Source organism: Euprymna scolopes, chromosome 1 (assembly GCF_053919585.1).
Source record: "Euprymna scolopes isolate OS-2025 chromosome 1, ASM5391958v1, whole genome shotgun sequence".
NCBI classification, from domain to species: Eukaryota; Metazoa; Mollusca; class Cephalopoda; order Sepiida; family Sepiolidae; genus Euprymna; species Euprymna scolopes.
In genome coordinates this window covers 131,369,194-131,395,440 of record NC_136482.1, presented here as the reverse complement: position 1 = coordinate 131,395,440, position 26,247 = coordinate 131,369,194, and the positions used below count along the sequence as shown (strand labels likewise).

General features: G+C 34.4%; 1 protein-coding gene across 1 annotated transcript in view; it reads left to right on the top strand.

The window, feature by feature from the left end:
* Positions 1–3,985: 3,985 nt before the first annotated feature.
* LOC145281510 (rasGAP-activating-like protein 1) overlaps positions 3,986–26,247 on the top strand; it is a 668,245-nt gene continuing 645,983 nt past the window's right edge. Inside the window, exon 1 of the mRNA XM_080132211.1 lies at positions 3,986–4,184. Coding sequence (XP_079988337.1) covers positions 4,117–4,184 — 68 coding nt within the window. The 5' untranslated portion in view covers positions 3,986–4,116. The remainder of the gene's footprint in view (positions 4,185–26,247) is intronic.

The window sequence follows — 26,247 nt, the reverse complement described above, 5'->3', positions numbered from 1 at the left end:
AATATCCATGAGGCAAATGGCAAAAGAAGAACAAACATCACCAAGGAATGCGAAAAATATATCTAAGTGAATTACAGATGTCACCCTATAAGCTCCATAAGCGACATCTTCTCTCTTCGCCCGCAATTGTAATTAACTGTTATTAAACTGTATCAGAGAGGGCACGTTCAATAACATCATCTTCGCAGATGAAACGTTATTCTCACTTCAGCAGTTCCACATCAAAATGATAAAATCCTTGCGAGAAGTCACGAGACAATAACGGATAATGCAGGAAAGGTTTTCAGAACGCAGAACCAGCCATTTCTGAGGGAGTGAATTCTGGTGCTACAAACCACACTGCTCATGTAATACAGCAGTGGTGTAGAGTCAACTGTCCGTCTTGAATGAGCAAAGAAGTATGGCCTCCCTCATCACCTGATCTTAACGCTCTTGATTATTTTTTGTGGTCAATCCTGGAGAGTAACGACTGCTCTATTACTTGTCAAAATATTGAAGCTTTTAAGATAAAATCGAACAATTCTGGGAGAAAATACCCTTAGATGTTGTGTGTGCTGCTATATATTATTTTCCCAAAAGACTTCGTAGTGCAGTGAAGGTTCACGGGAAACATTTTGAATAATACTTATGCTGTATTGTTCCTTCAGTGTTTGCTAATCATTTTGTGTGATTGGGGGTTTGTAATAAAATATTGGGGGGGGATAAATCTCAGTTTTATTTTGTAACAGTATTCATACCTCACCCTGTAATTTCAATTCATGCTAAACAGTGGTTTAATCTATCGATACGATCGGTTTCATAGAAACATTTGAAACTCGGAACAAAGGGCGCAATATGACAAATAATATAGCATAACACTGAATTACAATATCTTAATCTCTACTTTTATATAAAAGGAACTTTGTGTGTGCGTGTGTGTGCGTGTGTGTGCGTGTGTGTGCGTGTGCGCATGTGTGTGTGTGTGTGTATGTGTGTGTGTGTGTGTGTGTGAGTTCTTTCCCTATGAACTCGAAAACGGCTGCAGCGGTTTTTATGAAATTTCGCACGAACGTACCTTATGTGTCTGGCAGTGTTCTTGGATAGTTTTTGTATCGGAATGTCCTCGATGGTTATTGATAATCGATAATGAAAATAATCCGATGAAAAAAGGAAAAATGGCTATTTTGACCAAAGTTAAAACCTTACACAGCTTAACATCGTACAAGTGCAATGAGAAATTTTGTTACCAGACAAGCCAAAAGGTTCGACATATAAAATCAACAGCAGGTTCTTTTACACTGTCAAGTGGTGTGTTCAAAATGAATGTTTCTGTTTAAACCACAACTGCACCATGATACTTGACTTTTTCATTTGAAACTTAAATTCAAGCTATTATCACCACAAAAACACTAAGGGCAGGTATATAAAATCAACAATATTCAAAACGGCAGCGCAAAACAAACACAAATAACATCTTCATAAAAAACACAGTACATTCAGTAGCCATCCGAGATAGCCTAGTGGTATGGGCTTTTTAACATGGTGTTCCGATTTCAAATCTCGCTAGATTCAGCTACTCTGATGAGTCAAAGACGACGAACCATGTGTCAGTAGATAATTATATATATATGTATATATATATATATATATATATATATATATATATATATATATATATATATATATATATATATATACGTGAATATATGTCTGTTAGTAAATTATCTCTGATGGCGAATCCAAATGGATTTAAAAATACTTGGACATACAGTAAATATGACGGCTAAATCAGCCAGTTCTCATCAGAAGCAAGAAAACTAAAGGATACAAACCAAAGTTAGTAGACATTAAATGTCTGTCATTCAATGAAATAATGAAATATGCTTAAAAAAAAAGTAATGCTTCACGTATATATATATATATATATATATATATATATATATATATATATATATATATATATATATATATATATATATATATATATATGATGGACTCTTCCGTCGATTTCGACGTATGAGGTTCCGCCACAACAACTAAATCTAAATTGCTCGGAAATCCACACATATGATTTGTTTATAATGGTGAAGGCTTTGTGTGGAACCATCCATTTTTTGTTGTTACTGCTAAACTTTGTCGGTGCAGACGACTGCCACGGGACAAAGTATACAGTAAACAGCAGGTTTTTACATCACAGTTTCCTTCTAGATACAGGTCTTAACGAAGACTGGGGGTGCATCTCTCCCTGTGAATTAATGCGCCTCCAGATACCAACCTGAAAATTTCTACGACTTTAACTTCGGTGACCTGACGAGAACCGTTGTGTCAACAAGCACTTTATATATATATATATATATATATATATATATATATATATATATATATATATATATATATACTAGCAAAAGTACCCGTCGTTGACTGGGTTCAAAAACAGCCTACAGAAAATGGACTCTGATCTATTAAAGTATGATAGGTTATTAAAAGGAAGGGTTGTAAAGAGATAGCTTCGAATTCGACCCCACAATTTTAATGAACTACCGTTCTGCAGGATCAAACATACCCATTCCTGTGTCTCGATGCATCTTCTATCATTATATGTAATCAGTTTTTTTTTTTAAATAGTCGACCATATAGAAGCCTATTCGTGACCAGATACACACACACACACACACACACACACACATACACACACACACATTCAGCTTTATATTATATATATATATATGTATATGTGTGTGTGTGTGTGTGTGTGTGTGTGTGTGTGTGTGTGTGTGTGTGTGTTGAATAACAGCGGGGGATACATAATTGTCATAAAATTAAAATGCATACACACTCAAATTTACGCACATATGAATTACAAGAATTTCCTGTCTACTTTAAATTGTCGAAAGTGTTTAAAATCTCAAACTTATGGGTTTAATTCCGCCCCCCTCTCTCTCCATCTCTCTTTTCTCTCTCTCTCTCTCTCTCTCTCTCTCTCTCTCTCTCTCTCTCTCTCTCTCTCTCTCTCTCTCTCTCTTACTTCCTCTTTCTTTTTATTTCACACTTACATTCGTTTCCCTTTCTTTAAATTTCAACGTGTCTTGTTGATTAATCGAAAAAAAAAAAAAAAGAAAAGGATAACATGCGAACTGTCGTTAAGAGAGCAAGAGAGAGAAAGCTGGGTGGCAACTAGCGAATGCAACCCGCAGAAATACACGCAAGAGAAGGACTATAACATCTCCACCCATAAGCCTTGCCTGTTCCTGCCTCTGTAGATCTCACCCGGGGCCCACCCTTTTTTCTTTTTTTTTTTTTTTTTTGTGTGTGTTGGGGGGGGGGTACACATTCTCTCCTCTTGTCTGTACTCAAGCGAACGGACGTACCGTAACTGCTAGGGTCGCGTTCCCCGTCCCTTAGCATTAAAACTTTTTTTTTCTTTTTTTTCTTATTTGATTTTTTCTTTTCTCTTCAAGGTTTATTTTTATCCTTTTTTTTTATTATTATTATATTTTATTAATTTATTTTATTTCATCTTTTTTTATTTGTTTTACATAAGACACTGGTCGCCACTCTGAGACGACTAAGTAGCAATAATAGTATAAAAACGGAGTAGGGAGAAAAGCAAAGGGATACTCGCAGAACTTTCTTTCATCTCCTTATTCTTCATCTTTTTAGACCCCCCCTCCTTCCATCTCCATCTCTTTATTTTTTTTTCTCTATTATTATTTCCCTTTCTTTCCTCCCCTCAATACCCCCCTCATAGCTTCCCCTTTCCAATTTTCGCTACATCTATTTTTTCTCCCCTTATTTCGATCCATTCATACTTTTTCCTCTCTTTTTTTTCCATACTCATAGCGGTACTCACTTACCCCTCCCCTTCTTCTCATCCTGCTTTTACGTACTTTCCTCTTTCTCTTCTCGCAGTATCTTTCAATTCTTATACACAAATCGCACACTGCGAATCGCTTCTTCTCTCTATTTAGTATTTAGAGGATCACACAATTCACACGCACATCAACCATTTATATATACATATATATAAATACATATGCAAATATAATCCGCATACTTTTTTTTTTCTCACTCGCCGACAACAGGCTAAAATCAAAATAACACAAAAATATTACCCAAACTCTTGGACAACATTTTACCATGGCAGTAAGGCATACAATTCTTTACGTTCGAATAGGGGAGGCTAAGGATTTACCACCGAAAGATCTGTAAGTACTAAGAACACCCCTTTTTTGTTTTATTTATTTATTTTGTAAGTATCAAATAAAATGTTACATCAACAATAACCACGGAATACCAAGAAATCCAGTGTATTGACTGACGACTGAAATTAAAAGTTATTATTTTGAGGTGAGGGTGTGGGAGGGTTGTTTTGTATTATTGTAGATTAATACCCCTCCAGCTAAATCACCCAAATGAGATTCTACTTATTTTAGGCGATTACGTGTGACCCCTCTCCCACAAAGTTATTTTAGAATTAAAAGTGACGAATTACTTTCCCATATAAATTAAACGTAAAATAATACCCCAGTGTTTTAGGGTGGCTTCTGGCTTACTACTAGATTCTACTTATTTTAGGCGATTACGTGTGACCCTCCCCTCCAAAACTTATTAAAAGTGAGAAATTATTTTTGCATATGAATTAAACGAACAATGATATTCCAATGTTTTAGGGCAGTTTACCCATTTTTATTTTGCCATCGGAGATAAATCTTATGTGTTTGTTTGTGTGTTTTAGGGTGTCTACTTTTTTGGGCGATTAGGTGTTGTTTTATGACATTGCAACTCGGACTATTACTGTTCATGAAAATGTGGTTACCTGCCCTAAAAAGCTATACTGACTCAAAAATGGAGGATCATTTTATGTTAAATTTATATACGAAACTGATCCGCTACTTAGAATTCTAAATTAATTGCTGTTCTGTTATTGTTGTTGTTGTTGTTGTTGTTGTTGTTGTTGTTGTTGTTTCTTCTTTATGTCAAGTTTTTCATTGTGATCACGCATAATCGCCCCCCCCCTAGTTAAATTTTCTGTTTCTTTGGTTTTGGGGATTTTTTTTTATCATTTTGCATTATCGCAAATGGCAGTTACCATAGGTTTCTCACTTTAAACGACCGTTGGCTTTCTCTGGAATTTAAGTGACAGTGAGTCTTTCCAAGGTTCCAGAGGGGGAGAATCTGTTTCTTTTTTGTTTTGTTTTTTTATGACTTGTCCCTCCACGAGGACAAAGTTAGAAATAAGGTCGATTTTTAATGAAAAGAAAAATTTAGCTCCTTAAAATAGGGAACTCTGGATTGAGATAAAAAATAAAAATTGACCCGGTCTAGAAGGACTTTTTAACTGATCAAGAACAGACTAAACTAAATGTAACATCAGAACGTGTAATACACTTTGTTTCTAGCCAAGCGGGAGAGGGTGTTAATCAACAAATTGTATCTTCATAAAATATGGGATATATTTTTCCGAAATCTGAAGTAACAGAACATAATTGTTTCTTGTTAATTTACTTATCAATATTGTTATTTTAATTTTAACAATTCTAACTATTGTATTCATAGCATATCCGCTATTTTTTTTTTTTTTTGCAAATTTAGCATAATTATATTATTAGTATTATTAATTAATTAATCAATTAATTAATTAATTAATTGAAAGAATTTCGATAACCAGATTTCGCCCTCCCCCCTCTGGAACCTTGGAAAGACTCATTGTCACTTAAATTCCAGAGAAAGCCAACGGCCGTTTAAAGCGAGAAACCTATGATAACCGACCTTTGCGATAATGCAAAATGATCTGCCACGATTATCAAAAGACAAAAATCTGGGAAGACGTGTTGTCCCTCAGTCTCCAAGGAACAGTACTTGTTATTGTCAGTGGATTCGTATGAAAACTCCTAATTGGTAAAAAAAATAAATAAATAAAATAAAATGATGATGATGATGATGATGATGATGATGATGATGATGATGATGATGATGATGATGATTGTCGTTGCCAACTAGACGTCAATGACAAGCAGCTGTTGCGATAAGTCAGATCTTTTCAAAGGTTATCGAAAGAGGTGAAGAGTACTTACCGTCACCTAAGCTGCAGAGAACATCATCGGTTGTTGTCTCTGAATGGTGTCCTGTACAAGAATTCCTACTACATATAATAAATAAGTTTGGCGAATGGTTGCATAAATGCAATTATGTTTCGATCATGGATCTCATCAAATCTGATGAAACCGAAAAATGATTAGATTTGGTTCGTCATTCACCATTGGTGCTTGTCCAGACTTCCCCTATGAAAAAATAGAATATAAATATGCATGATGCACGTACTTGTGACGGAAAGAAAATATCATACACCAAAAATTACGTAAATTGATCATGTAGTTTTATTTTTAAATAAGAAAATAACATTTTATGGCTAAACGACAAGCAACGATCTCGCGACATCATCTTTAAAACAGTCTGAAAGAATAGTGGAGATAACTCCAAATAATTTAAACTTGCAAGTCATTCTTTACGTGGGGAAGTGGAAGGGGACATTGAAAAAATTGCAATTCGCTCAACATTGATTTTCTTTTTACAAATAAAACAACTTGATCAACTTACGTTTTTTTTTTTGTTTTTTTTTTTTGTACGATATGTTCTTTCCGTCACGGGTACGTTACATCATACAGATTTTTCTTTATTTTTCTTTCTTATTTTTACATAGAAGAGAAAGTTCTGGTTCATTCATATTCTTTCACTTGGAAAAAAAAAAAAAAACAAGGCCGATAGCCATTAGTTGCGTGCTCTCGTGTAATGAATGAATGCGTGAATGTAGGATTGACATGAAATTCTTAAATTGACCGAAAAATAGGCTGAAATGACTTAAATAAATAAAAAGTAAATGACTTAGAATGACTTTAATGACCTTAAGGATAAATTGAATACTTAAAAAGTAACTGGAATCCTTCAAAAACAACTTGAATGATCTGGAGAATAACTTGAATGGCTCTGAAACTGACTAGTTGCAAAGTGGGTGATCATTTTACATTGAATTAATACAGAAAAGTGATGCCAAACTTTATATCACAATAAGTACAGCATGTAGTAAGAACAGATACGACACTTTGTGCTTAGCCAAAAGGCCAAGAAAAGGAGTATTTATTTGCTCCTCCACCGAGCAAATTAGGCACAAGGCCGATTTTTAATGTGAGGAGTGAAGGGAAAATGGGGACCAACTCCCTAGGGAGTATGGGAGCTGGATAGTGACAATAGGGTTGCCCCTACATTGACCAAGGTCTTATCTGTGGGGTCGCCTCCACATAGGGTCTTTGCTTGCAGTATCTGCCGCAACAGATACTACACTTTGATCTTGGCCAAAAGGCCAAAAGAAACTTAAAAAGCTAAGACAGCATCGATTAACAACAGACCTTTGATCTTAACCAAAAAGGCCAAGCACAAAAGTGTTACGGACAGACCGACCGACGGACCGACAGAGTGACTTATAGAGTCGCTTGCACGCGATTAAAAATTATTATGAAACTGTAATTATATATTGAGCACCATTGAAATAAATGCTCGAATATTGCCCTTACTTTCCCTTAATATTTCAATATTATTCTTTTGTTTTGTTTTTTGTTTTTTTTTTTGTTTTTTACATATTGTAAAATCGTTATATAATACTCAAGTAGCGGGGTGTATGGCATGTGGCGGTTGGATGTGGAAAAAAAAAGGAAACTTGAAACTTTTATCTATCATAATTATACTTTGTCATCACAACGTTTCGATCATGTTCCCTTCCGGTTTTGTTCAGGAAATTCCTGAGTTCGACATTGTGTTATATAGTTATTATTATTAGTATTAGACGATACCACTTGTGCGCGTATGTTACGTGAGTTCTTATTAGTAAAGATATGAGTCTTAGTGAGAGTTCTTGTCTTATTACATATGATGTTGTATCTTAGAGAGAGAGAGATGTGTATGTAATGACATTTTATAACACAGACATATAATAACAATACAATTTACCTTTTTGTAGAAATCACAAATACAAAGATGAGCTTTATCACAAAACACATGATGAATTTATTTCCTTACGACCGGTCGTGATTTCCTCATTAAGAATTCAAAGTTTCACATCTTAGTTTCTGAAGTGACGTCTCGCTTCAGACGTCCGCCTGTCTCTGAGTTTTCTCACTGACCGTCTCCCCTGACTGTCTCCCTGACTGTCTCTGTGACCAACTAACTCCCACTTCCTATATTGAGAAATCCATGCATCCCGGCCACGTGAGCAAAATTCACGTGTTTCAACATGCGCGACTTTGCACGTTTCCGACATTGATTTCCCAATAACCTATTTTTCTTGTGTTGTTTCCACAAAGGAATTTAACCTACATATCTAATTTATTTAACCCATATTTTATTATCCACATTCTTTTAACAATTGAATAGTTTATTTATTATTTATTTCATCCGAATTAACAATTTACTGGACATTCCATTTAAACCTATTGTTCTTTAAAATTTATGTCCAGGGTTCGATTTCTGCTTTCTCTTATTTTCATTTTAACTAATCTCTCTATTTTTATACTTACATGAACAGGGGACAGCCCTTATCATGTAACAATTGGAAGTAAGCCTGAGGGTAAAAGTGCCGGAACTTTATGATAACAATGACTAAATAAATGAAACCGGTCAAAAAAATTCTATAATTGATCAAAAATATTTTTTCTTAAAATAACATTTACGCTAAGATGTCACTCTCAGTAACCAATTCGTTTACGTTTTTGTAGTCTCTTTTATAATTGTCTCCCCACGAGAACAAGTTGAATATAAAGTCGATATTTAATGTGGGAAAATTTCAGCCTCTCACGCACATGCACATACACACCACCACCACCACAAAAAAGAAAAAGAAAAAAGTGGCACTCTGGACTCTTAGCAAAATAGTCATGTCGGCATAAAACCACCGAAAGAGGGTACATAAGTGAGAGACAATAAACTTATCCCTTCCTCTTAAAGGAGGAGGATATGCTTAGGAGGATGACCTCATGATACTGAACAGATACTGTATACCGATCTTAGCCAAAAAGAGCGTCACTTTTGAGAAGAAACATTATTAAACCGTTAAATAAATAAATAAATAAATAATAATAATAACTATTATTATTATAATAATAATAATAATAATAATAATAATAATAATAATAATAATAATAATAGTCATTGCCAGTGATAAGCTAATGGCAAGTGACTGTTCCGATAACGCAAATTCATTTGTAAAGGTTATCGAAAGAGGTGGAGAGTACTAGAAATCTGGGAAAACTTGTCGTCACTCAGATTCCAGGAAACACCACCGGTTGTTGTCAGTGAGCAATCTCTGGTGATGACATGTGTAAAGACTACTAGTAGTAGTAGTAGTCTTACTGATAATATTAATAATAATGCTACTACTAATACTACTAATAATAATAATAATAACATAAAATGAAAACACGTATACGCTTGTTTGACGTTTACAAACAACTGCCAATGTAATTATATGGGTACTAGAAGAATACCCGTTCAAGGACAGGCAAAATTCATTCCCCGACCATAACAGTTTTGCGTCACTTGTATGTCCTCTCACGAACATGAAAAATAAAGACATAATATCACTAAACCTTACGTCTAGAAGCCGTATTCAAATTTTGATCAAAATCTATTTTTTGATTTTCATTCGAGAAAATATTTAAAATACAGTGCTTAGGTTTAATGCGTCTTAAAAAATAAATTAGAATTCAGGAAATCTTTCTTAATTGGTGTCTAATGATTACAGTACAAATTTAATGCAAATCTGAAATATTTGAACTTTTAAACAACAAGTTGTACCGATATTATGCTCTCTGAAACTCTTTTTAAAATACTCTAAATAAACTGAAAATTAGGGGAAGTCTAATAATTATTGTCCAAATTTCACAGAGGTCAGAGGTATCTAAATTTTCAGCGAGGGATTCCACTCATTAGTTGCCCCCTTTTCATAAAACAAAATTGAACAAAAATTCATAACGATTGGTCGATTAGTTTAGGAATTAATCCTATGCGTATAAATATATAAACATACACTCATAACTAATTGTAAGTTCAGAGTTCAACCTCATTATTAAAAAAAATACACAAAAAAAAATGATGCACGTACCTGTCGGAGAACGAAAATGGCATATTCAAAAAATTACGTAAATTGATCAGGTAGGTTTTTTTTAACGAAGAAAATCAAATTTTACGATTTTTAGCGATTAATAGTATATCATAGCCACTACAGGTTAATTTTTATCTCTTATTTCTGGAAAGGTTATTAACTGTTTTTAAATAGCGGAGCGAGACAAACCATCTTCGCTACCTCATAAAATTTGATTTCCTCCGAAAAAAAAAACCTGCTTGATTAATTTACAAGATTTTTGGAATATGTTTTCTTCGTTTCGTGTCGGGTATGTACATCATAAAAATTTCTCTATATTTTTTGCCGGTTAAACTCTGGACTTGTACGCTAACTTTATGTAAATAGTTCTTTTTTTCCAATGTTCAATGTGTAAGCATATTTATCAGTGAAATATTATTGTACAATACAATATCATCATTGCGTTAAATACTGAAAAGCGGAAGCTTCATGTTTAGTTTGAAGTTTTGTTTCTAATTGACTCTTGTACTCCGTGCCAGCAATAAGAGATTGGCAGGGGTCTTCAATCGTAAACATCTTCAATAATCCCACCTCGCCTTTCCACTTTATGGCTGGAGCGGAAAACTAAACAAAAACTAATTTGTCTCCTGTCGTGTCCTCAGGCAATGCTATTGAGCTTAGTGTTTATATGCTATTATGAGAATGTTACAGACCTGAGCATTTCTTTTCTTTCTCTCTCGAACTAGTAACTTTTAGAACTGGCAGAAATTCGTGCATATAGAACATTTTCTAGAGTAGGGGCCCTTTCAGAAAGAAATACCGTTTATCTTTGATTTAGGAGCAAAACAGAATCGTAATACTCTACTTTAATTCTAATCATGATTTGCTGTCTAATAGACAGTTTAAAATTTCTAAAATTTCCAACGACGAAATCGAATTGTGAAACAATTTTCTTCATAGCAATTATTGAGGAGATTTGTATCCGTCTGAAGCCGAAACTGTACTATCGCTATTATTAGTTGCACTATTATGCTATCTTTTAATGTTCACATTAGCGAGAAGATAGTAGTGTAGTATTTGTTGTCATGATACTATTCTCCCAGGCATAACCTCCTATATCTTGGAGGACACGATGCAGTTTAGTATATTTTCTATTATCATGATAGCATATATATCATGATAGCACGTAGTGTATGTTCGTCATACTACCATTTCCCATGTTAGCAAAAATATTTGACCGGGGAGGAGATATAGATTTGCAAGAATATAAAGATGAACGAGAAAAAATATATCTACAGAGGACCACTATTCTAAATAAGAACCAGTGTATCTTGTGATTTCACCGTTTGCACGCACAGTGAAAATACTGACGTTAAGATCATAAGGAATATTTATTCTTTCTTTGTGCAAGAAAAGCAATAAAATTTAAAATCTTTCGCAGGAAGCTTTTACGATATTTTTTGTTTTGTTTCGAGGATAACTGTTGATGAGATAGATTGATTGTCGGATGAATGATGACAAATATTACGGAAGTATCGGAAATGATGAATGGAATAAACAAAGTTTTATTGATTATAAGGACTCTTTATTTTATTTACCTTCTCCCCAGGAGGTAAAGCACACGGTAAAGTATGAGCTTGATGAAAGTTTCTATAGAACGAACTTGATGCGAACTTCGCCACACCTAGATTTTCAGTTCATCTATCCATAGCTTTGAGCCCGTGGAGGAGCATAGACCATCCACAACTTTATAGATGCTTTTGTAGCGAGTTCTTTTTTCGGAGTGAAGGTGTTGGCCCCCATGCCCAACTTTCCCAAAAGGTATATACAGCGCCTAAGCTTCCCAAATGGTCACCCATCTGGTACTGGGCAGGCTCAACTTTGCTTAACTTCGGTGATCTGGCGAGAATCGGTGTGTCAACGTGATTGTGCCGTACCAGGTTTTCAAGGCTTGTCGTTGTTAACACACACCCAAAAGTCTTTGTTCCATTGGATTTGAAACCAAACTCCTATCCTTACATCATCAACGCTCTGATCCCCAGCTGGCATCAATTGGGATGGATGGCTATCGTCTGGGTGAGGCCCCGTGTTTTGACAAGCTTCTGGGTTTGACCTTTACTCCTGATCTGAAATGGAACACGTACATCAAGTCTGTTGCCAAGGTCGCTGGAAAGATGGTGGGATCCTTCTACCGCCCCAGAAGATATCTCACTACTGATGCAATTCTCTATCTATATAAAAGCTAAGTACGTCCAAGGATGGAATACTGTTGCCATATCTGGGCAGGAGCTGCCAAAAACAGCCTATCCTGCCTTGACAGAGTACAAAATAGACTTCGTGGTTTAGTGGGGGATGCCCTTTTCTCTACCCTGCAACCCCTCTCCCACAGAAGAGACGTTGCGAGCCTATCCTTGTTTTATCGTTATTTTCATGGCAGGTGCTCGTCTGAACTCCAATCCCTGGTCCCCCCCTCGCCAATCTTTCACGAAAAACATCCGTCTAGCTGAATCCACTGTGAAAAATTTCCCCCACTCTATATCTGTGCCTAAATCAAAACGCGAATTCCATGAACAAAGCTTCTTTCTTAGAACTGCACGCCTGTGGAACTCTGTTCCGTCTGCCTGCTTCCCTCCGGACTACAACTTGGATGTCTTCAAGTCTAATGTTAACAAATTCCTAATGAACCGCCCCCTTAAGTAAACACTTCATCAAATCTCCACACTAACGTAATGTACTTGCAATAACCCTTATCCCTGAGTGGCTTCCAGACCTTGATAAGTGGTGATCACTGTGTAAAAAAAAAAGCACCATGCTGTAGAATTAAGAAAAGCATCCTCATGATGTATTTCTCAGATGTGAAGTTCTTAGAAAGAAACTCTGTTCATGGAAATTCTACCTGACGTATTTGATATACAGAGTAAACGAAAATTATTTGGGGGGGGGTTGGTAGAAAATGAGCTTTTGTTATAAATATATTACATCTTTTAATGGGGGATTAGATACTGGAGATCAGTCGAGCTGCTTCAATAGAAACAAGAAAAGAATAGAAAAGACGAGCAACGCCTTTTCTGTGATAAATAACCCCACCCTGGCCTGGCTCAGGAGACCCTCGGAATTTCTGATTGGATTAAAGTTAGTATCTGTTCTGGTCGGTTAAAGGAGGCAATCCTCCCAGGAATTCGTAGGGAGTTTTGGTTTATTGTCGATAATTTGAAGCACCCTCATCGAGAAAGTATGCTTACTCTTTCAAAATGTCTCCATTTGGGAACAGATTTCAATTCACGCATGTTAACATTGGCTAGTCATTGTGTACTAAACGATATCAACATTTAATATATGAAGTAAAATTAACATATCGCTTGTTTGTTTGTTTGTTTCTTTCTTTCTTTCTTTCTTACTGAATCTTTCTTTCCTACAAAACCAATATTGCATTCTGGTTCGGTGATTTTTTATTTCTATTTTTTATTTTTTTGCTGGTCATTAGATTTGTTATTAATAAAAATAAAATGTAATTCAATTTAATTCCTACTTTGTCTTAGTCAGAATTATTTTTAAAATGGCCGCCATCTTATAAATGGAAATGTAATTCTGCATATGTTGATATAGAATTGCTTCCCTTTGATCGGAACAAAAGCAATAATAAGTAGGTGCAGCTAGTTATATTTTCGATATCGGAAAATAGTCACTAATTACTAGGGCTATGACAACAGCATATTATTTTCATTGTTTTTACCCTCGAGTATATATCCGCACAGTTAGACACAATTACTCAACCACATCACTCTATATAAAAGCTTATAAGATATCAACGGATACACACTCGAGGGTCAAAACAATGAAAAGAATATGCTGTTGTCCTAGCCATAGTAATTACTTACTTTCACACTTTGGCAAAGTTGAATGCAAGATCAGGTTTAAATATGGAAAAAAAAATTAAATGCCCCTGGATTGAGATTTTTTAAAAATTTGCTTTAGTCTAGAAGGACATCTTTTTCGATGGAGAACTGACCAAAAATTATATTTTGATCCTAAAACAGAGATCGGTCCGCTAAACAGTTGTTAGAATATTTTTATTATCTTTTGTGTTACTCATTACTCATGTATTTCTGCTGATATGTACTTACTTATTGACCTACCTACGAGGGCGGTGTTAAATACGTGGTAGTCTGGTTTGTTTGTTTTTTCAATAAATAATATAGATAAAAAATTTATATAAATAAAAAAAAAATGCCCCGGTCTAGAAGTATTTATCCTGCACTGATCAAGGACAGAGAAAATGAAATATAGCATCAAAACATACACTACATACTATACTGATCATAACGGTGGAAAGTTGAGGATCGTATTGGCATCCTGTTTATGCCCGAAACAGCCAAACCCCCCTCTATTCCCAAAATCATAACAACTTGCTATTTTCCGAGTCCGACAAATTTCATTAGTAAGGGTAGATCTTATGGGTGTTAATAAACACAAGCCCGGGAAAACGTATGCTAGAAAGTCAGGTATCATTGGTTAGTTTCAACTGCAACTAATAAACTGCCTGGCGCGGAGTAGTAGTAGTAGTAGTAGTAGTAGTATAGTAGTAATGACATTAGTAGTCTTATTAATATTAGTAATTTAATGTTGGCTTTCTTATTGATTATTTGTCATCTTTTATCAATTAATTTTGTCCCTTTCTTATCGATTAGTTTCGTTACACTGATACCAAATAATGACTAATAATTAAATTGCGAAAAGATAACGAGAGCGGGGGATACAAGTAATAAATAATCTAAGTAATGTTTAAAAAGAACGCGTGTTGAATCGTAGGCCCAAACTTTTTTGTTTTCCAGTGAACCACTTTACAGTGGATGGCCTTCTCGACCACGACAACGACTGACCACTTTGTAGCCACTTCATAACATCTTAAACTACGAGTATATTCGAACAATATCGACATGTCAGCAAATTCATGTCATAAATCTCCCCATAAGTAATAAAACGCAGTTCATATCATTGATTTATATTAATACTCCCATAATGTTTCTCATCTGTCGGTTAGCAATCATTTTCATCTCATTATCCTTACTTTCCTCTAACTCTCGCATTCATAAATGGTGACGGCAAAAGTAAAAATAATAAAATCAAAAATAAAAAGTAAAATTTTTAAACATCTGAAACTCGTAAGTACCAAATTAGTGCAATTCCAATAGATAAATAACCTTATTTATCTACCACAGTGGCGAAGTGCAGAGTTTGGTTTCGAGGTCTGCCAGCTTGCAGAACGACATAAGGTAGTTAAATTACAATCCAGAGATTCTGCAATCTATCATGAAAAATAAATTTTGGCAAGAGCACAAATATGCGAAGATACTGAAAATGGGCAGAATTTAAAAGATATTATTTTTTTAATTTTGTATTTTTATTTTTTAATTTAGTAATGTCTTAGTCAAATTATGTTAAAATTACAGAAAGATATCATCAAAAATAAAGAATCTATTTAAGTTCAAAACACTTAAGTTACTTTTTGGGCACCGTGTAGGTCAATCTGGATTTGTCGGAATCTCTGGATGAACACTTCTCAAGCGATCGTAAATAAACCAACTAGACGAGATAATTTATAAGATGATTGATTATTTTTTTTTTGATCAACCATAACGGATGCTAAATTTCAAATTATTTATTTGCTAAAAATATGAATATAATTTAACAAATTAGACACAAGGCTATGGAAAATGCGGATCGGTGGTCATCCTCTGCATATTCTCTTCATAACTAGATACATTCTTGCATCATCTGTCTATAACTTTTACTTTAAAACTTGCCACAATACCACATTTACTCTATGGACTATCCTATTTTAAAAATATTCCAAATCGTTGGAATTTCATTTTGCTTAAGAAATCTATATATTAATATATACATTTTCACTGGAGAAAAATGGCGTTGAAGCGATAAAAAAACACGCCAAAATACAGAAGTAAAAAAGGTTAGAAAGATTCTGTTAACCGTTTCTACAAATAAAAGCAAATCATCCGCTGCTTTCAGCTATGTTGAGAATGGAGTCTTAAGTGAGATGAAATAAAATAGGGTTGAGGTTGTGTTCTTCCAAAATAATAATAAAAAAAAAACAATGAGGGAGGACAAGGTCAGGCGTGTGCAACAGAGAATATGCACGCTTTATTTATAAAATAAATAAGATTTTGTATTTCACCTATAAGATTCGCGAACCTCTTGAACTCGCAACTTCTACTTAACCTTTGTTGAGTTGCATGGGGTGCATATCATCTCTTCCTGTCACATCTAATTTTAACCTTAATTTGATGCTTAAAGAATTAAATCAGATCTAAATCAGAAAAAAAAAAAGATTCAACTTTTTGTAATCCTCTCAGGCGTTGTATACAACGTCATTTTAGTTACGAATCTGGTCGCAAAAAAAAAAAAATAAAACGCCATTCAGACCTCCATATTTTAAGACGGGACAATATTGCCGCTCATGTACGAAACATCCTGAGGCGCCAGCTGCTTGGAATCTATGTCAGTCGCCAACATTGGCATACTTGCAGAACAGCGTGTGTAGTTTGATTTCAACGAAATAGATCATCATCTATTGTAATAAGACTTCATTCAAATTAATTTTAATGAATTTTAACAAAGTGATCTAGAGAAAATACGTAATTTATCAATTAATATTTGTGTGTGTGGAGAAATAGTTTAATCATTATCACTCTCCATTAAAAATGACGGAAATTTGTTTAGTTATTCTTCACATTAATATTAATATTCGAATGCATGAAAAAAATAATCTCTCGATCGGTGAAGTAACGAGGAAAACGTCCCAATCTGGAAATTTAAAAACGTATCAATCGGTATAGTAAAAAAAAAGAGGAAAAGAATGATTGAAATGTCTCATTATAAAAATAGAGTGAGGGATTTCTTTTTGAATTTATTTTAGATAGTATGGAGAGGGATGTCTGCCTTGCTATTTACTCTTCCCTTCTTAAACCAGTTGAAAAAAAAAATTTTTACACGGTGGTCACCACTTATCAAGGCCCGGAAGCCACTCAGGGATAAGGGTTATTGTAAGTACATTACGTTAGTGTGGAGATTTGATGAAGTGTTTACTTAATGGGCGGTTCATTAGGAATTTGTTAACGTTGGACTTGAACACATCCAAGTTGTAGTCAGGTGGGAAGCAGGCAGACGGAACAGAGTTCTACAGGCGTGCAGTTCTAAGAAAGAAGCTTTGTTCATGGAATCCACGTTTTGATTTAGGCACAGATAAAGAGTGGGGGAAATTTTTCAGTGGATTCAGCTAGACGGGTGTTTTTCGTGAAAGATTGGCGAGGGGGTACCAGAGATTGGAGTTCAGACGAGCACCTGCCATGGAAATAACAATAAAACAAGGATAGGCTCGCAACGTCTCTTCTGTGGGAGAGAAGTGGCAGGGTAGAGAAAAAGGCATCCCTCACTAAGCCAGGAAGTCTATTTTGTACTCTGTCAAGGCAGGATAGGCTGTTTTTGGCAGCTCCTGCCCAGATATGGCAGCAGTATTCCATCCTTGGACGTACTTGGCTTTTATATAGATAGAGAATTGCATCAGTAGTGAGATATCTTCTGGAGCGGTAGAAGGATCCCACCATCTTTCCAGCGACCTTGGCAACAAACTTGATGTACGTGTTCCATTTCAGATCAGGAGTAAAGATCAAACCCAGAAGCTTGTCAAAACACGGGGCCTCACCCAGACGAGAGCCATCCATCCCAATTGATGCCAGCTGGGGATCAGAGCGTTGATGATGTAAGGATAGGAGTTTGGTTTTAGATGCATTAAAGGTAACCAGCCACGTCTTCCCCCACTGAAGCACGCGCTCGAGATCAGAGGAGAGAGAATCAAAGAGAACTTTGCCATTTACAGCCTTTGATGTGTTGCCTTTTAGGGCCGAAGTTTCTCGACATAGGCAACAACAGAGACACACACACTACCAAACATAGCGACAGCAGATACTCACTGTCAACCCATGTACTGAGTTCATCCACGGTTTTTTTCACTAGCAAAACAAGCATGCTGATATGCACACACGGAAAATCTTGTAATGAATTTTTATCATAATTGGAACAAGTATTCTCGACATAAGGTTTGGTATTATTATATGTAAATTTTAATATTTTTAACAGGACATAAATATGGTATAAAACTTTTTTTTTTTTGCACTCCACTGATAAACATGTAACGTATAGCCCTCCATTCCTTCCATCAAACAAGATGTTGGAGTTCTGAGCCGATAGTTTGCATATATAAAAATGCATGGCTTAGTTAATTTTACAAATGTGTAAACAAAGCTTGTTTATTAAATTTTGTTTTGTTTTTGATTTTATTTAGATTAAATATTCATTCTCTGTTTGAAATTAAATATACGAATGAAATGCACCTGCTCGACATAAGAGAATCCCCTTCCTCTCTCTGTCTCTCTCTCTCGCACACACACACACACTCTCTCTCTCTCTCACTCTCTCTCTCTTTCCCTCTCTCTCTCTTTCTCTCTCTCGACATTTCTCTCTCGACATTTCTCTTTTCCTCTTTCTCGCTCTCTCGCCCTTTCTTTCTCTTTTTTCTTTCTCTCTCCCCTCTCTATCTCTTGCGCCCTTTCTTTTCCCCTCTCTCCCTCTGTACTTTGCTCTATGTTTTTCCCGCATTTATATATATATTTCTCCAAAACCTCTTGATAGAGAGGAGACTAAAACTTGCTGCTATGGTTTCAAATGATCTGAAATAACAGCAAGGGGAGACTTGATTCCAAATATTTCTCATATGTTATATCTCCCCTCCTTTGGAAATAGGATACGATTATTAATATCTCCAATATCAAATAATCTTTACACACAGTGAAATTTACTTTACATATGAAAATCAAAGAGGGGAAATATAACATAAGAAATATTTTGAATCAAGTGTCCCCTTGCTGTTATTTCAGATCAGTTGAAACCATAGCAGCAAGTTTTAGTCTCCCCTCCATCAAAGTCAGAGGTTTTGGGGAAATATCAGATATTTTGTAATTCATATAAAAAACTAACAAAACAAATGACTATGATTGAAATATTGGTAAAGGTGCAATATTTTTCCACCCACAAAAATCCTTAAAAATTACCACTGTTAGAGGTTTTGATGGTGCTTAAAACGAAAACAGCAGTTAAAATCCCAGGAAACGAGCAATTAAAAGGATATGCATGAATCATAGTTTCAAAAAGTGGGAGATCACTTTTCTATACTAATTTAACGTAAAATAAACACCTACTTTACAGCCAAGTTGGCCATAAAATGGGTGCTCATTTTACGTTAAATTAATATAAAAAAGTGATATCTCACTTGTTTAAACAGTAATGTGCGCCGTCAAGGGCAAATGTCAAATAGCCTACTACACAATTCAGGTCATTAGCTTTCCAACGTGCTTTCATTTGTTAAATTCTGATCAATAGTCGCCACGATTTCGAACGTATAAATTACCAAAAACTGGTAATTATTTCCACAGCCAAACTACAATCGCAGCCAACAATATATATATATATATATATATATATATATATATATATTTCCACAGCCAAACTACATCGAAGCCAACAATATATATTATATATATATATATATATATATATATATATATAAACCACATACAGTACTGTTTCGATTGGTGCAAAAATAATGTCGTTTTTTTACTTTCAATGTCATGTATATATATATATATATATATATATATATATATATATATATATATATATGATTACAACGTCTAGTCAGACGAGTGCCACTCCCTCAGACACTTGAAGTCCATGAGCCCATATGCCTGGGGGAGTATCTATACAAAGATGATGTTACAGAGTCTTAGCTTTGTACGACAGCTAAATCTCTCTATCGGTTCAAAATGTTGAGATCCAGCAACAAGCAAGAGCAAGATAGCCAGCAACAAATTAAACTGTAGGCCAGCTTAATGCGGGTACTGGTCTCCCGCTCTATGTTTTTTTTAAAATCAAAGTTTTGCTTCTCCTAGAAAGGTTGCCTTCACCACGGCTTATGGGAGCCCTCTGCAACCCAACATATATATACATACACACAAATATACACGGTGCTAGTTGGCTGTTGACCCCGAAAAAGGGTTCATTCGCCCTTTGAAAGATCTTGTTTTTAATCCTTCAGAGAGACTAGCCGCCCTCCTCACCAAACAAGTCTGGTGGGGGAACCAGTTTAGTCGCCGGTGACCGACCATGAGGCAGGTAGTTACATGGTACCAGTAGCATATGACATGACCTGACCATATATATATATATATATATATATATATATATATATATATATATATATATATATATACTAGCATAGGTACATGGCATCAATTTCAAAAATAAAAGAACGAATAAAACCATGTAAATGTAATCGTTCAAAAAGAAGTACGTAATACCCTATTTCGGCAGAAGGGATACAAAGAGAAGAAACTATTCTCCGGATATCGAGCACTTTTTGTTGTCTGCGTTAAAAAGACCCCCCCCCCGTAAAAAATAAATAATTAAAAATAAATCCAAACAACTGTTGTTCCAATAAAAATAGCAGCGAGTGCCCGAACGACCGAAAAAAATTAGCCAAACGCGTGCGTAATATGCGTTTTTTGTTGAATTTTATTTTTTTATAAAGGCTCTTTTTTCACTGGCTTTTTAAATAAAGAAAATTTTCGATTTGCTTTTTTAAAGGAGGTGCTTTTTCGATTCGATTTTTTAAAGGGGTTCTAAACGTGTGGTTGAAGTTTGAATTAAAAGCGGTTAAAGTTTCTGTATAGCCGTTTCAAGAATAGTAACAACAAACAAATGATTTTTTTTTCAATTTATTCGTGTTTTCTTTTTTGTTGTTTGAATATTTAAAAAAACTAAACAAACATTTTTCTGTTTACACGGAATTATTTTTTCAAGCTAGAAACTTATTGAGATTACAAAATTACTTTATTTGGTGAAGAGTTTATTCTTATCTTTCGAAGTTTCTAAGGGGAGATAACTCTACGTCTTTAAAAGAAGTCGATGTCGGAAATAATATGAAATAAATTAAATTAAATATATTATCAATTAAATTGTTATTTAATGTTTATTAAATAACAACTAAATCAATTCTCGCGCTAGAAACATTAACTAACATACCGCTATTTAATAAAATCGATTTTCCTTAATGCAATATGCAAATGAAGTGGCGTCTTAATTGTAGATTTTGCAAGAATCATACTATATATAGAAATAAATGAAAGAGTAACGTAGCGGACCTTTTGTACATATTAATCAAATTGGTAAAAAAAAAAAACAGAAAATATACGAATTTATATATATATATATATATATATATATATATATATATATATATAGAGAGAGAGAGAGAGAGAGAGAGAGATAAGTAACCTTGTCTGACTGTCTATCTGTGTAAGGAACAGTCTCTACCAAACACTGTCAATTTTTTATCTGCAGACTTGTAACTTGGTATATAAAGAATTTGGATCTGAGAAACAAATTTGATTTGGCTTTGAGTCGGTAAAAATAGCTGCTAAGGGATCAAACCTGAAAAAATTAAACTTTGCAGATGTAAGTCGGTAAAACGTGTTATTTAAATGCATGCGCAAAGTATATTATTTTCTTAGTGTTTATGTGCGTATTGACTCGAATCAGACGATAACGAATACGGCTGAAGAGCTACACGTTTTGATTTCGATTGTAGCTGATGGTACCCAAGTCATTATTTTAAATTTTGAAAGTACTACTATATATTGGGTACAATATAATTACCAATAGAGTATTTGCTCTATAATAGTAAGTACGAAATCCGCATGGATTAAAATATAATATAATATATATATATAATATAATAACATATTTTATTATTATTTAATAATAATATAATATATTAACATATTTTAAGATCAAACCACGCAGAGCGCCCACTACTTCATATTGGGTATAATATAATAATAAATAGAAGATTGCCTCTATGATTATAAATATGAAATGTACATGAATTAAAACATATTTAACCGTATTTTACGACTGGAAAACACCGGTCTGCCTATTAATTTTTCTATGAACATATAATCTTTCTATCACTCTTCCTCTTTCTTTCTCGGCTTGTTTCCCTTTTTTCTATTCTTTTCCTTCCTCTCTCTTCCTCTCTCTTCTTTTCTATCTCGTATTCTCCTCCCTATCTCGCCTTTCTTTCCGCTTTACACATCCTCCCCTTCCCGTTTCTTCCCGCTTTTCCGCTCCTAAAAGAACCTGTTTCCAATTTATCTATGCTGTTTGATAGCTATGGAAGTAAAGCAAATAATTATTTTCGAGAAATCCACACTTTGTGAGAACTGAACGATTATTTTACAGTCACGCGACTGTAGGGAAAAGTTTAATATTTTATTGATATATCTTGACTCGTATAGTTCATGTCTATATTTTACCGATACCTATCAATAATGAAGTAGTTTACAGAATTTGTCAGTTTGGGGTAAATTTCGTCAGAATCCAAGGGCTCAATAACTTAAAGATGTCAGTCATAATTACAATCGTTTTGGTTCTTAAGACTTACTTTGACCTAACAAGGTTTCGACAAAACGGATACTTCAGAGCCAAACAATTTATATAAAGAAAACATGCTTGCATCCGAAACAAATGTTGATTCGATAATTTAACACGTATTTTCCGTTAAAGATAAACGCAGTGAATTGGTTTTTTGTGTGATAAAATTAATATTTTTTATTCTAACGACTACACATATTTTCATTTCAAAATTGACATTGAAATATATATATATATATATATATATATATATATATATATATATATATATATATATATATATATATATATATATATATATATATATATATATTGAGAAAGAGTAATAAATGAAAAAAATAGAAAAAGAAAATCGTATATCGGATGACAGGACAACTATGGTTTCTTTCCAGACAGAAGACCGTTTCATACTTTCTTATTGTTTATAGAATTATTATTTTCGCTATAAAAATCTACAGTAATTAGGCGATTCATTTTTAAACCCATAAAATAAAATTAACAATACAAACTTACTTTAACTAAAAATATCCACAGGAAATGACCAAGTTTTGTTTTGTTGTTGTATTTTATTAAATTTCGCAACAAACTTTCACATCTGAGCAATATCAGGTAGAGAAAACTAATCATACTTAAATGCTAGTGTAAATAGCTTCGTTTGATACAAGGCCCAAACTATAGAGAGACCGGCTAGAAAACATCTCACATCTGCCAGTATCCTATACCTTTATAAAGCCCTCTCATGACCGTGCATGGAGTAGTGTTGCCACAGCTGGTCTAGTGCACCAATCACTATCCTCATCTTTTTAGACAGAGTGATAAAAGAAAGTTTTAACCTTATAGAGCTCGCACTGTCTGCCAATCTCCAGCCACGGTTGCATCGACGCAAAGTTGCATCTTTGTGTTTGTTTTATAAGCATTTCCACGGAATGTGTTCCGGATACATTATTGCATTTGTACACCTTAAGCGAAAATACCCAGAGATCCCTTAATGCCTTGATATTTTTTACTCCGAGAGATTCTTTCCTCGAACTGCTTATCCCTGTTTCCCAACAGTAACAACACGCAGAAAATTAAATGTTTTATGAAGAAATATCTTACTTCCCAACATTGCACCTAAGTTGCCCCCTTACCAGAGTAACGCGTTGAACTTCAGTGGTAATATACCTTGTTCGCTATGAATAAAAGTAACGTAAAAATAATATATATATTAAAAATGCCAAGATGTAAAGCCGAGACACATTTTGTGAAATCCTTTAGATGAGAGTTGGACGTTATTTTATTTAATAAAAAATACCCAACAGTCCAAGATCTAAAAGGAAGCTATAAATATTATATTTGTTTTCACTTTGGGATTCGCAATAAAAAAACCCATGTTTCTTTTCGAACCCCGAGAGGACCAAAACTCTTCACAAGATAATTGGTGTTTGTTGGTAACCATTTCCCACGCGTCCTTCACTGCCAGCGTCTTCGTTTTCCCATAGCCTGAAAATAGATGGGTTGGTGTGAAAACCTTCACGCGTTTTCAGGTTGATAAATATTCATTAAATGAACTATTTATTCTGATGCAAGTGCTATTTATTTATTTATTATGATTAATATTTATTGACCTACGTGTCGTCAGCATCATCATCATCATTACAATTAGCAACATCGGAAATTGCATCAAGAAGATCAGTATCTTTAATATAACATTCATAAATCAGCCAAAAGCGATCAGCATCAGCACCAGTAAATAATCTATATATTAGAATATGAAATCGCTATCATCTGTATCTTACTACTAACCAGTCGTCGATGTTGGTATGTATGTAGACAAGAATTGTCACGATCGGCGGATAGCAGCATCAATCATAGATTATATTGCTATATAATAGGATTGCATTAGACCCTCATCGCAGAACTGAAAGAATAACGGTTAGTTAAAGCTGCTGCAGAATGAGCGACAAAACTTGCTGAGTGATAATGACAGCCGAGGCGTGACGTCAGTTCCGCAAGAGAGGAGCTTGGTCTCTTTCTTCACTTATACTGAGTACGAGTAAACAAGTTAAGAGAGCACACATCCCATTCCCGATACGGGTGGGAGAGAGAAGAGTCATTAAAAGATTCACATCTCTCTCTCTCTCTCTCTCTCTCTCTCTCTCTCTCTCTCTCTCTCTCTCTCTCTCTCTCTCTCTCTCTCACACACACACACACACACATACACACAGACGTATATATACATATATTCAAAAGTGAACCTGTCTGTCTGTCTATCGATCGATCTGTCTAAGAAGCGCTCTCTACACAAACTCCTCAGTCAATTTTCTGTCTATAAACTTGAAACTTTATATTTAGGGGATTAGGACATTTAAACCAAATCCAGTTTGGTCTTTAGCCGGTATAAATTGCTACTGATGAGGTCAAAATTAAAATCAAATGGAATTTGACAGTAGTAAGTTGACTTGAAATTCTCTTGTATGCATGTTCAAATATAAATTTATATGTTAAAATCGGTTTATTTTTAACTATTTCTTATTTATCTTACGACAGCCCAAACGATAACGACTAAGGCTCGAGTGCTATGCACTTTGGTTTCGATTCTAGCTCATGACTCAAAGTCATATTTATTTTACTAGTGAAATAATTACTCTATAGTGGGTGCAATATAATAATCAAAGAGAATTTGTTCTTAAATAAGAATAAATCTGTATGAATTGAAATACAATATTGAAGCGTATTTTACAACCACTTTACGCCGGGTGGTCACTACTATATATTGGGTACAATATAATAATAAATGGAGAATTGGTTCAATAATAATAATAATAATAATAATAATAATAAACAATACGAAATCTGTATGAATAAAAAATATCATATCTAATCATATCTTACAACCAGGCAACGCCGGGTGGCCTGTTAGTAGGGTAAAAACCATTCATTTACATTCCGCTCCAAAAACAGATTCATGATTCGTGTACGACCGTTTCTTCATATATAGAGAGCTGTTTCACAATTTTTTATTTCATTCTTTTATATTTCTTATTATTTTTTATACCTATTTTAATTCTTTACATTTTTTTCTTCTTTTCATGGCCATGATATGATGTAGTTTGTCCTGCTATTTTTATTATCCATCTCGTTTATGAATTTGATCTTTCCTTTATATCCTTATCTAGTTAAAGCTTCATTATATTTGAGTTTTAATTGAAATATTCTAGTGTTCACGTCAATTTAAAAAAATCACTTAAAATTGAGGAGGCAAAAAGAAAGTCTGCAGCAACAAATTCGCTTAAAACTAGCTTAAATTATCGCCCCTAAATCAGTTTAAAATATCCACCAACAGGCAACAAAGCATCTCTAATCGTAATTGTTGTTGTTCTATATTATACAACGTAACATTTAGTCCATATGCCACGACTTTCTCTTAGTGATCGTCAGAAGCTCATTAATCTCCACCTTTCTGATTTACCCAATCGAGAAATCAGCGGCAGATTGAAATATGATGAGAAACGTACGAGTACGAAAGACTGTGCAAAAGCACCAAAACACCGGCAGCGTCCGTTGATGCCCCTAAATCTGGTTGTACTATTACT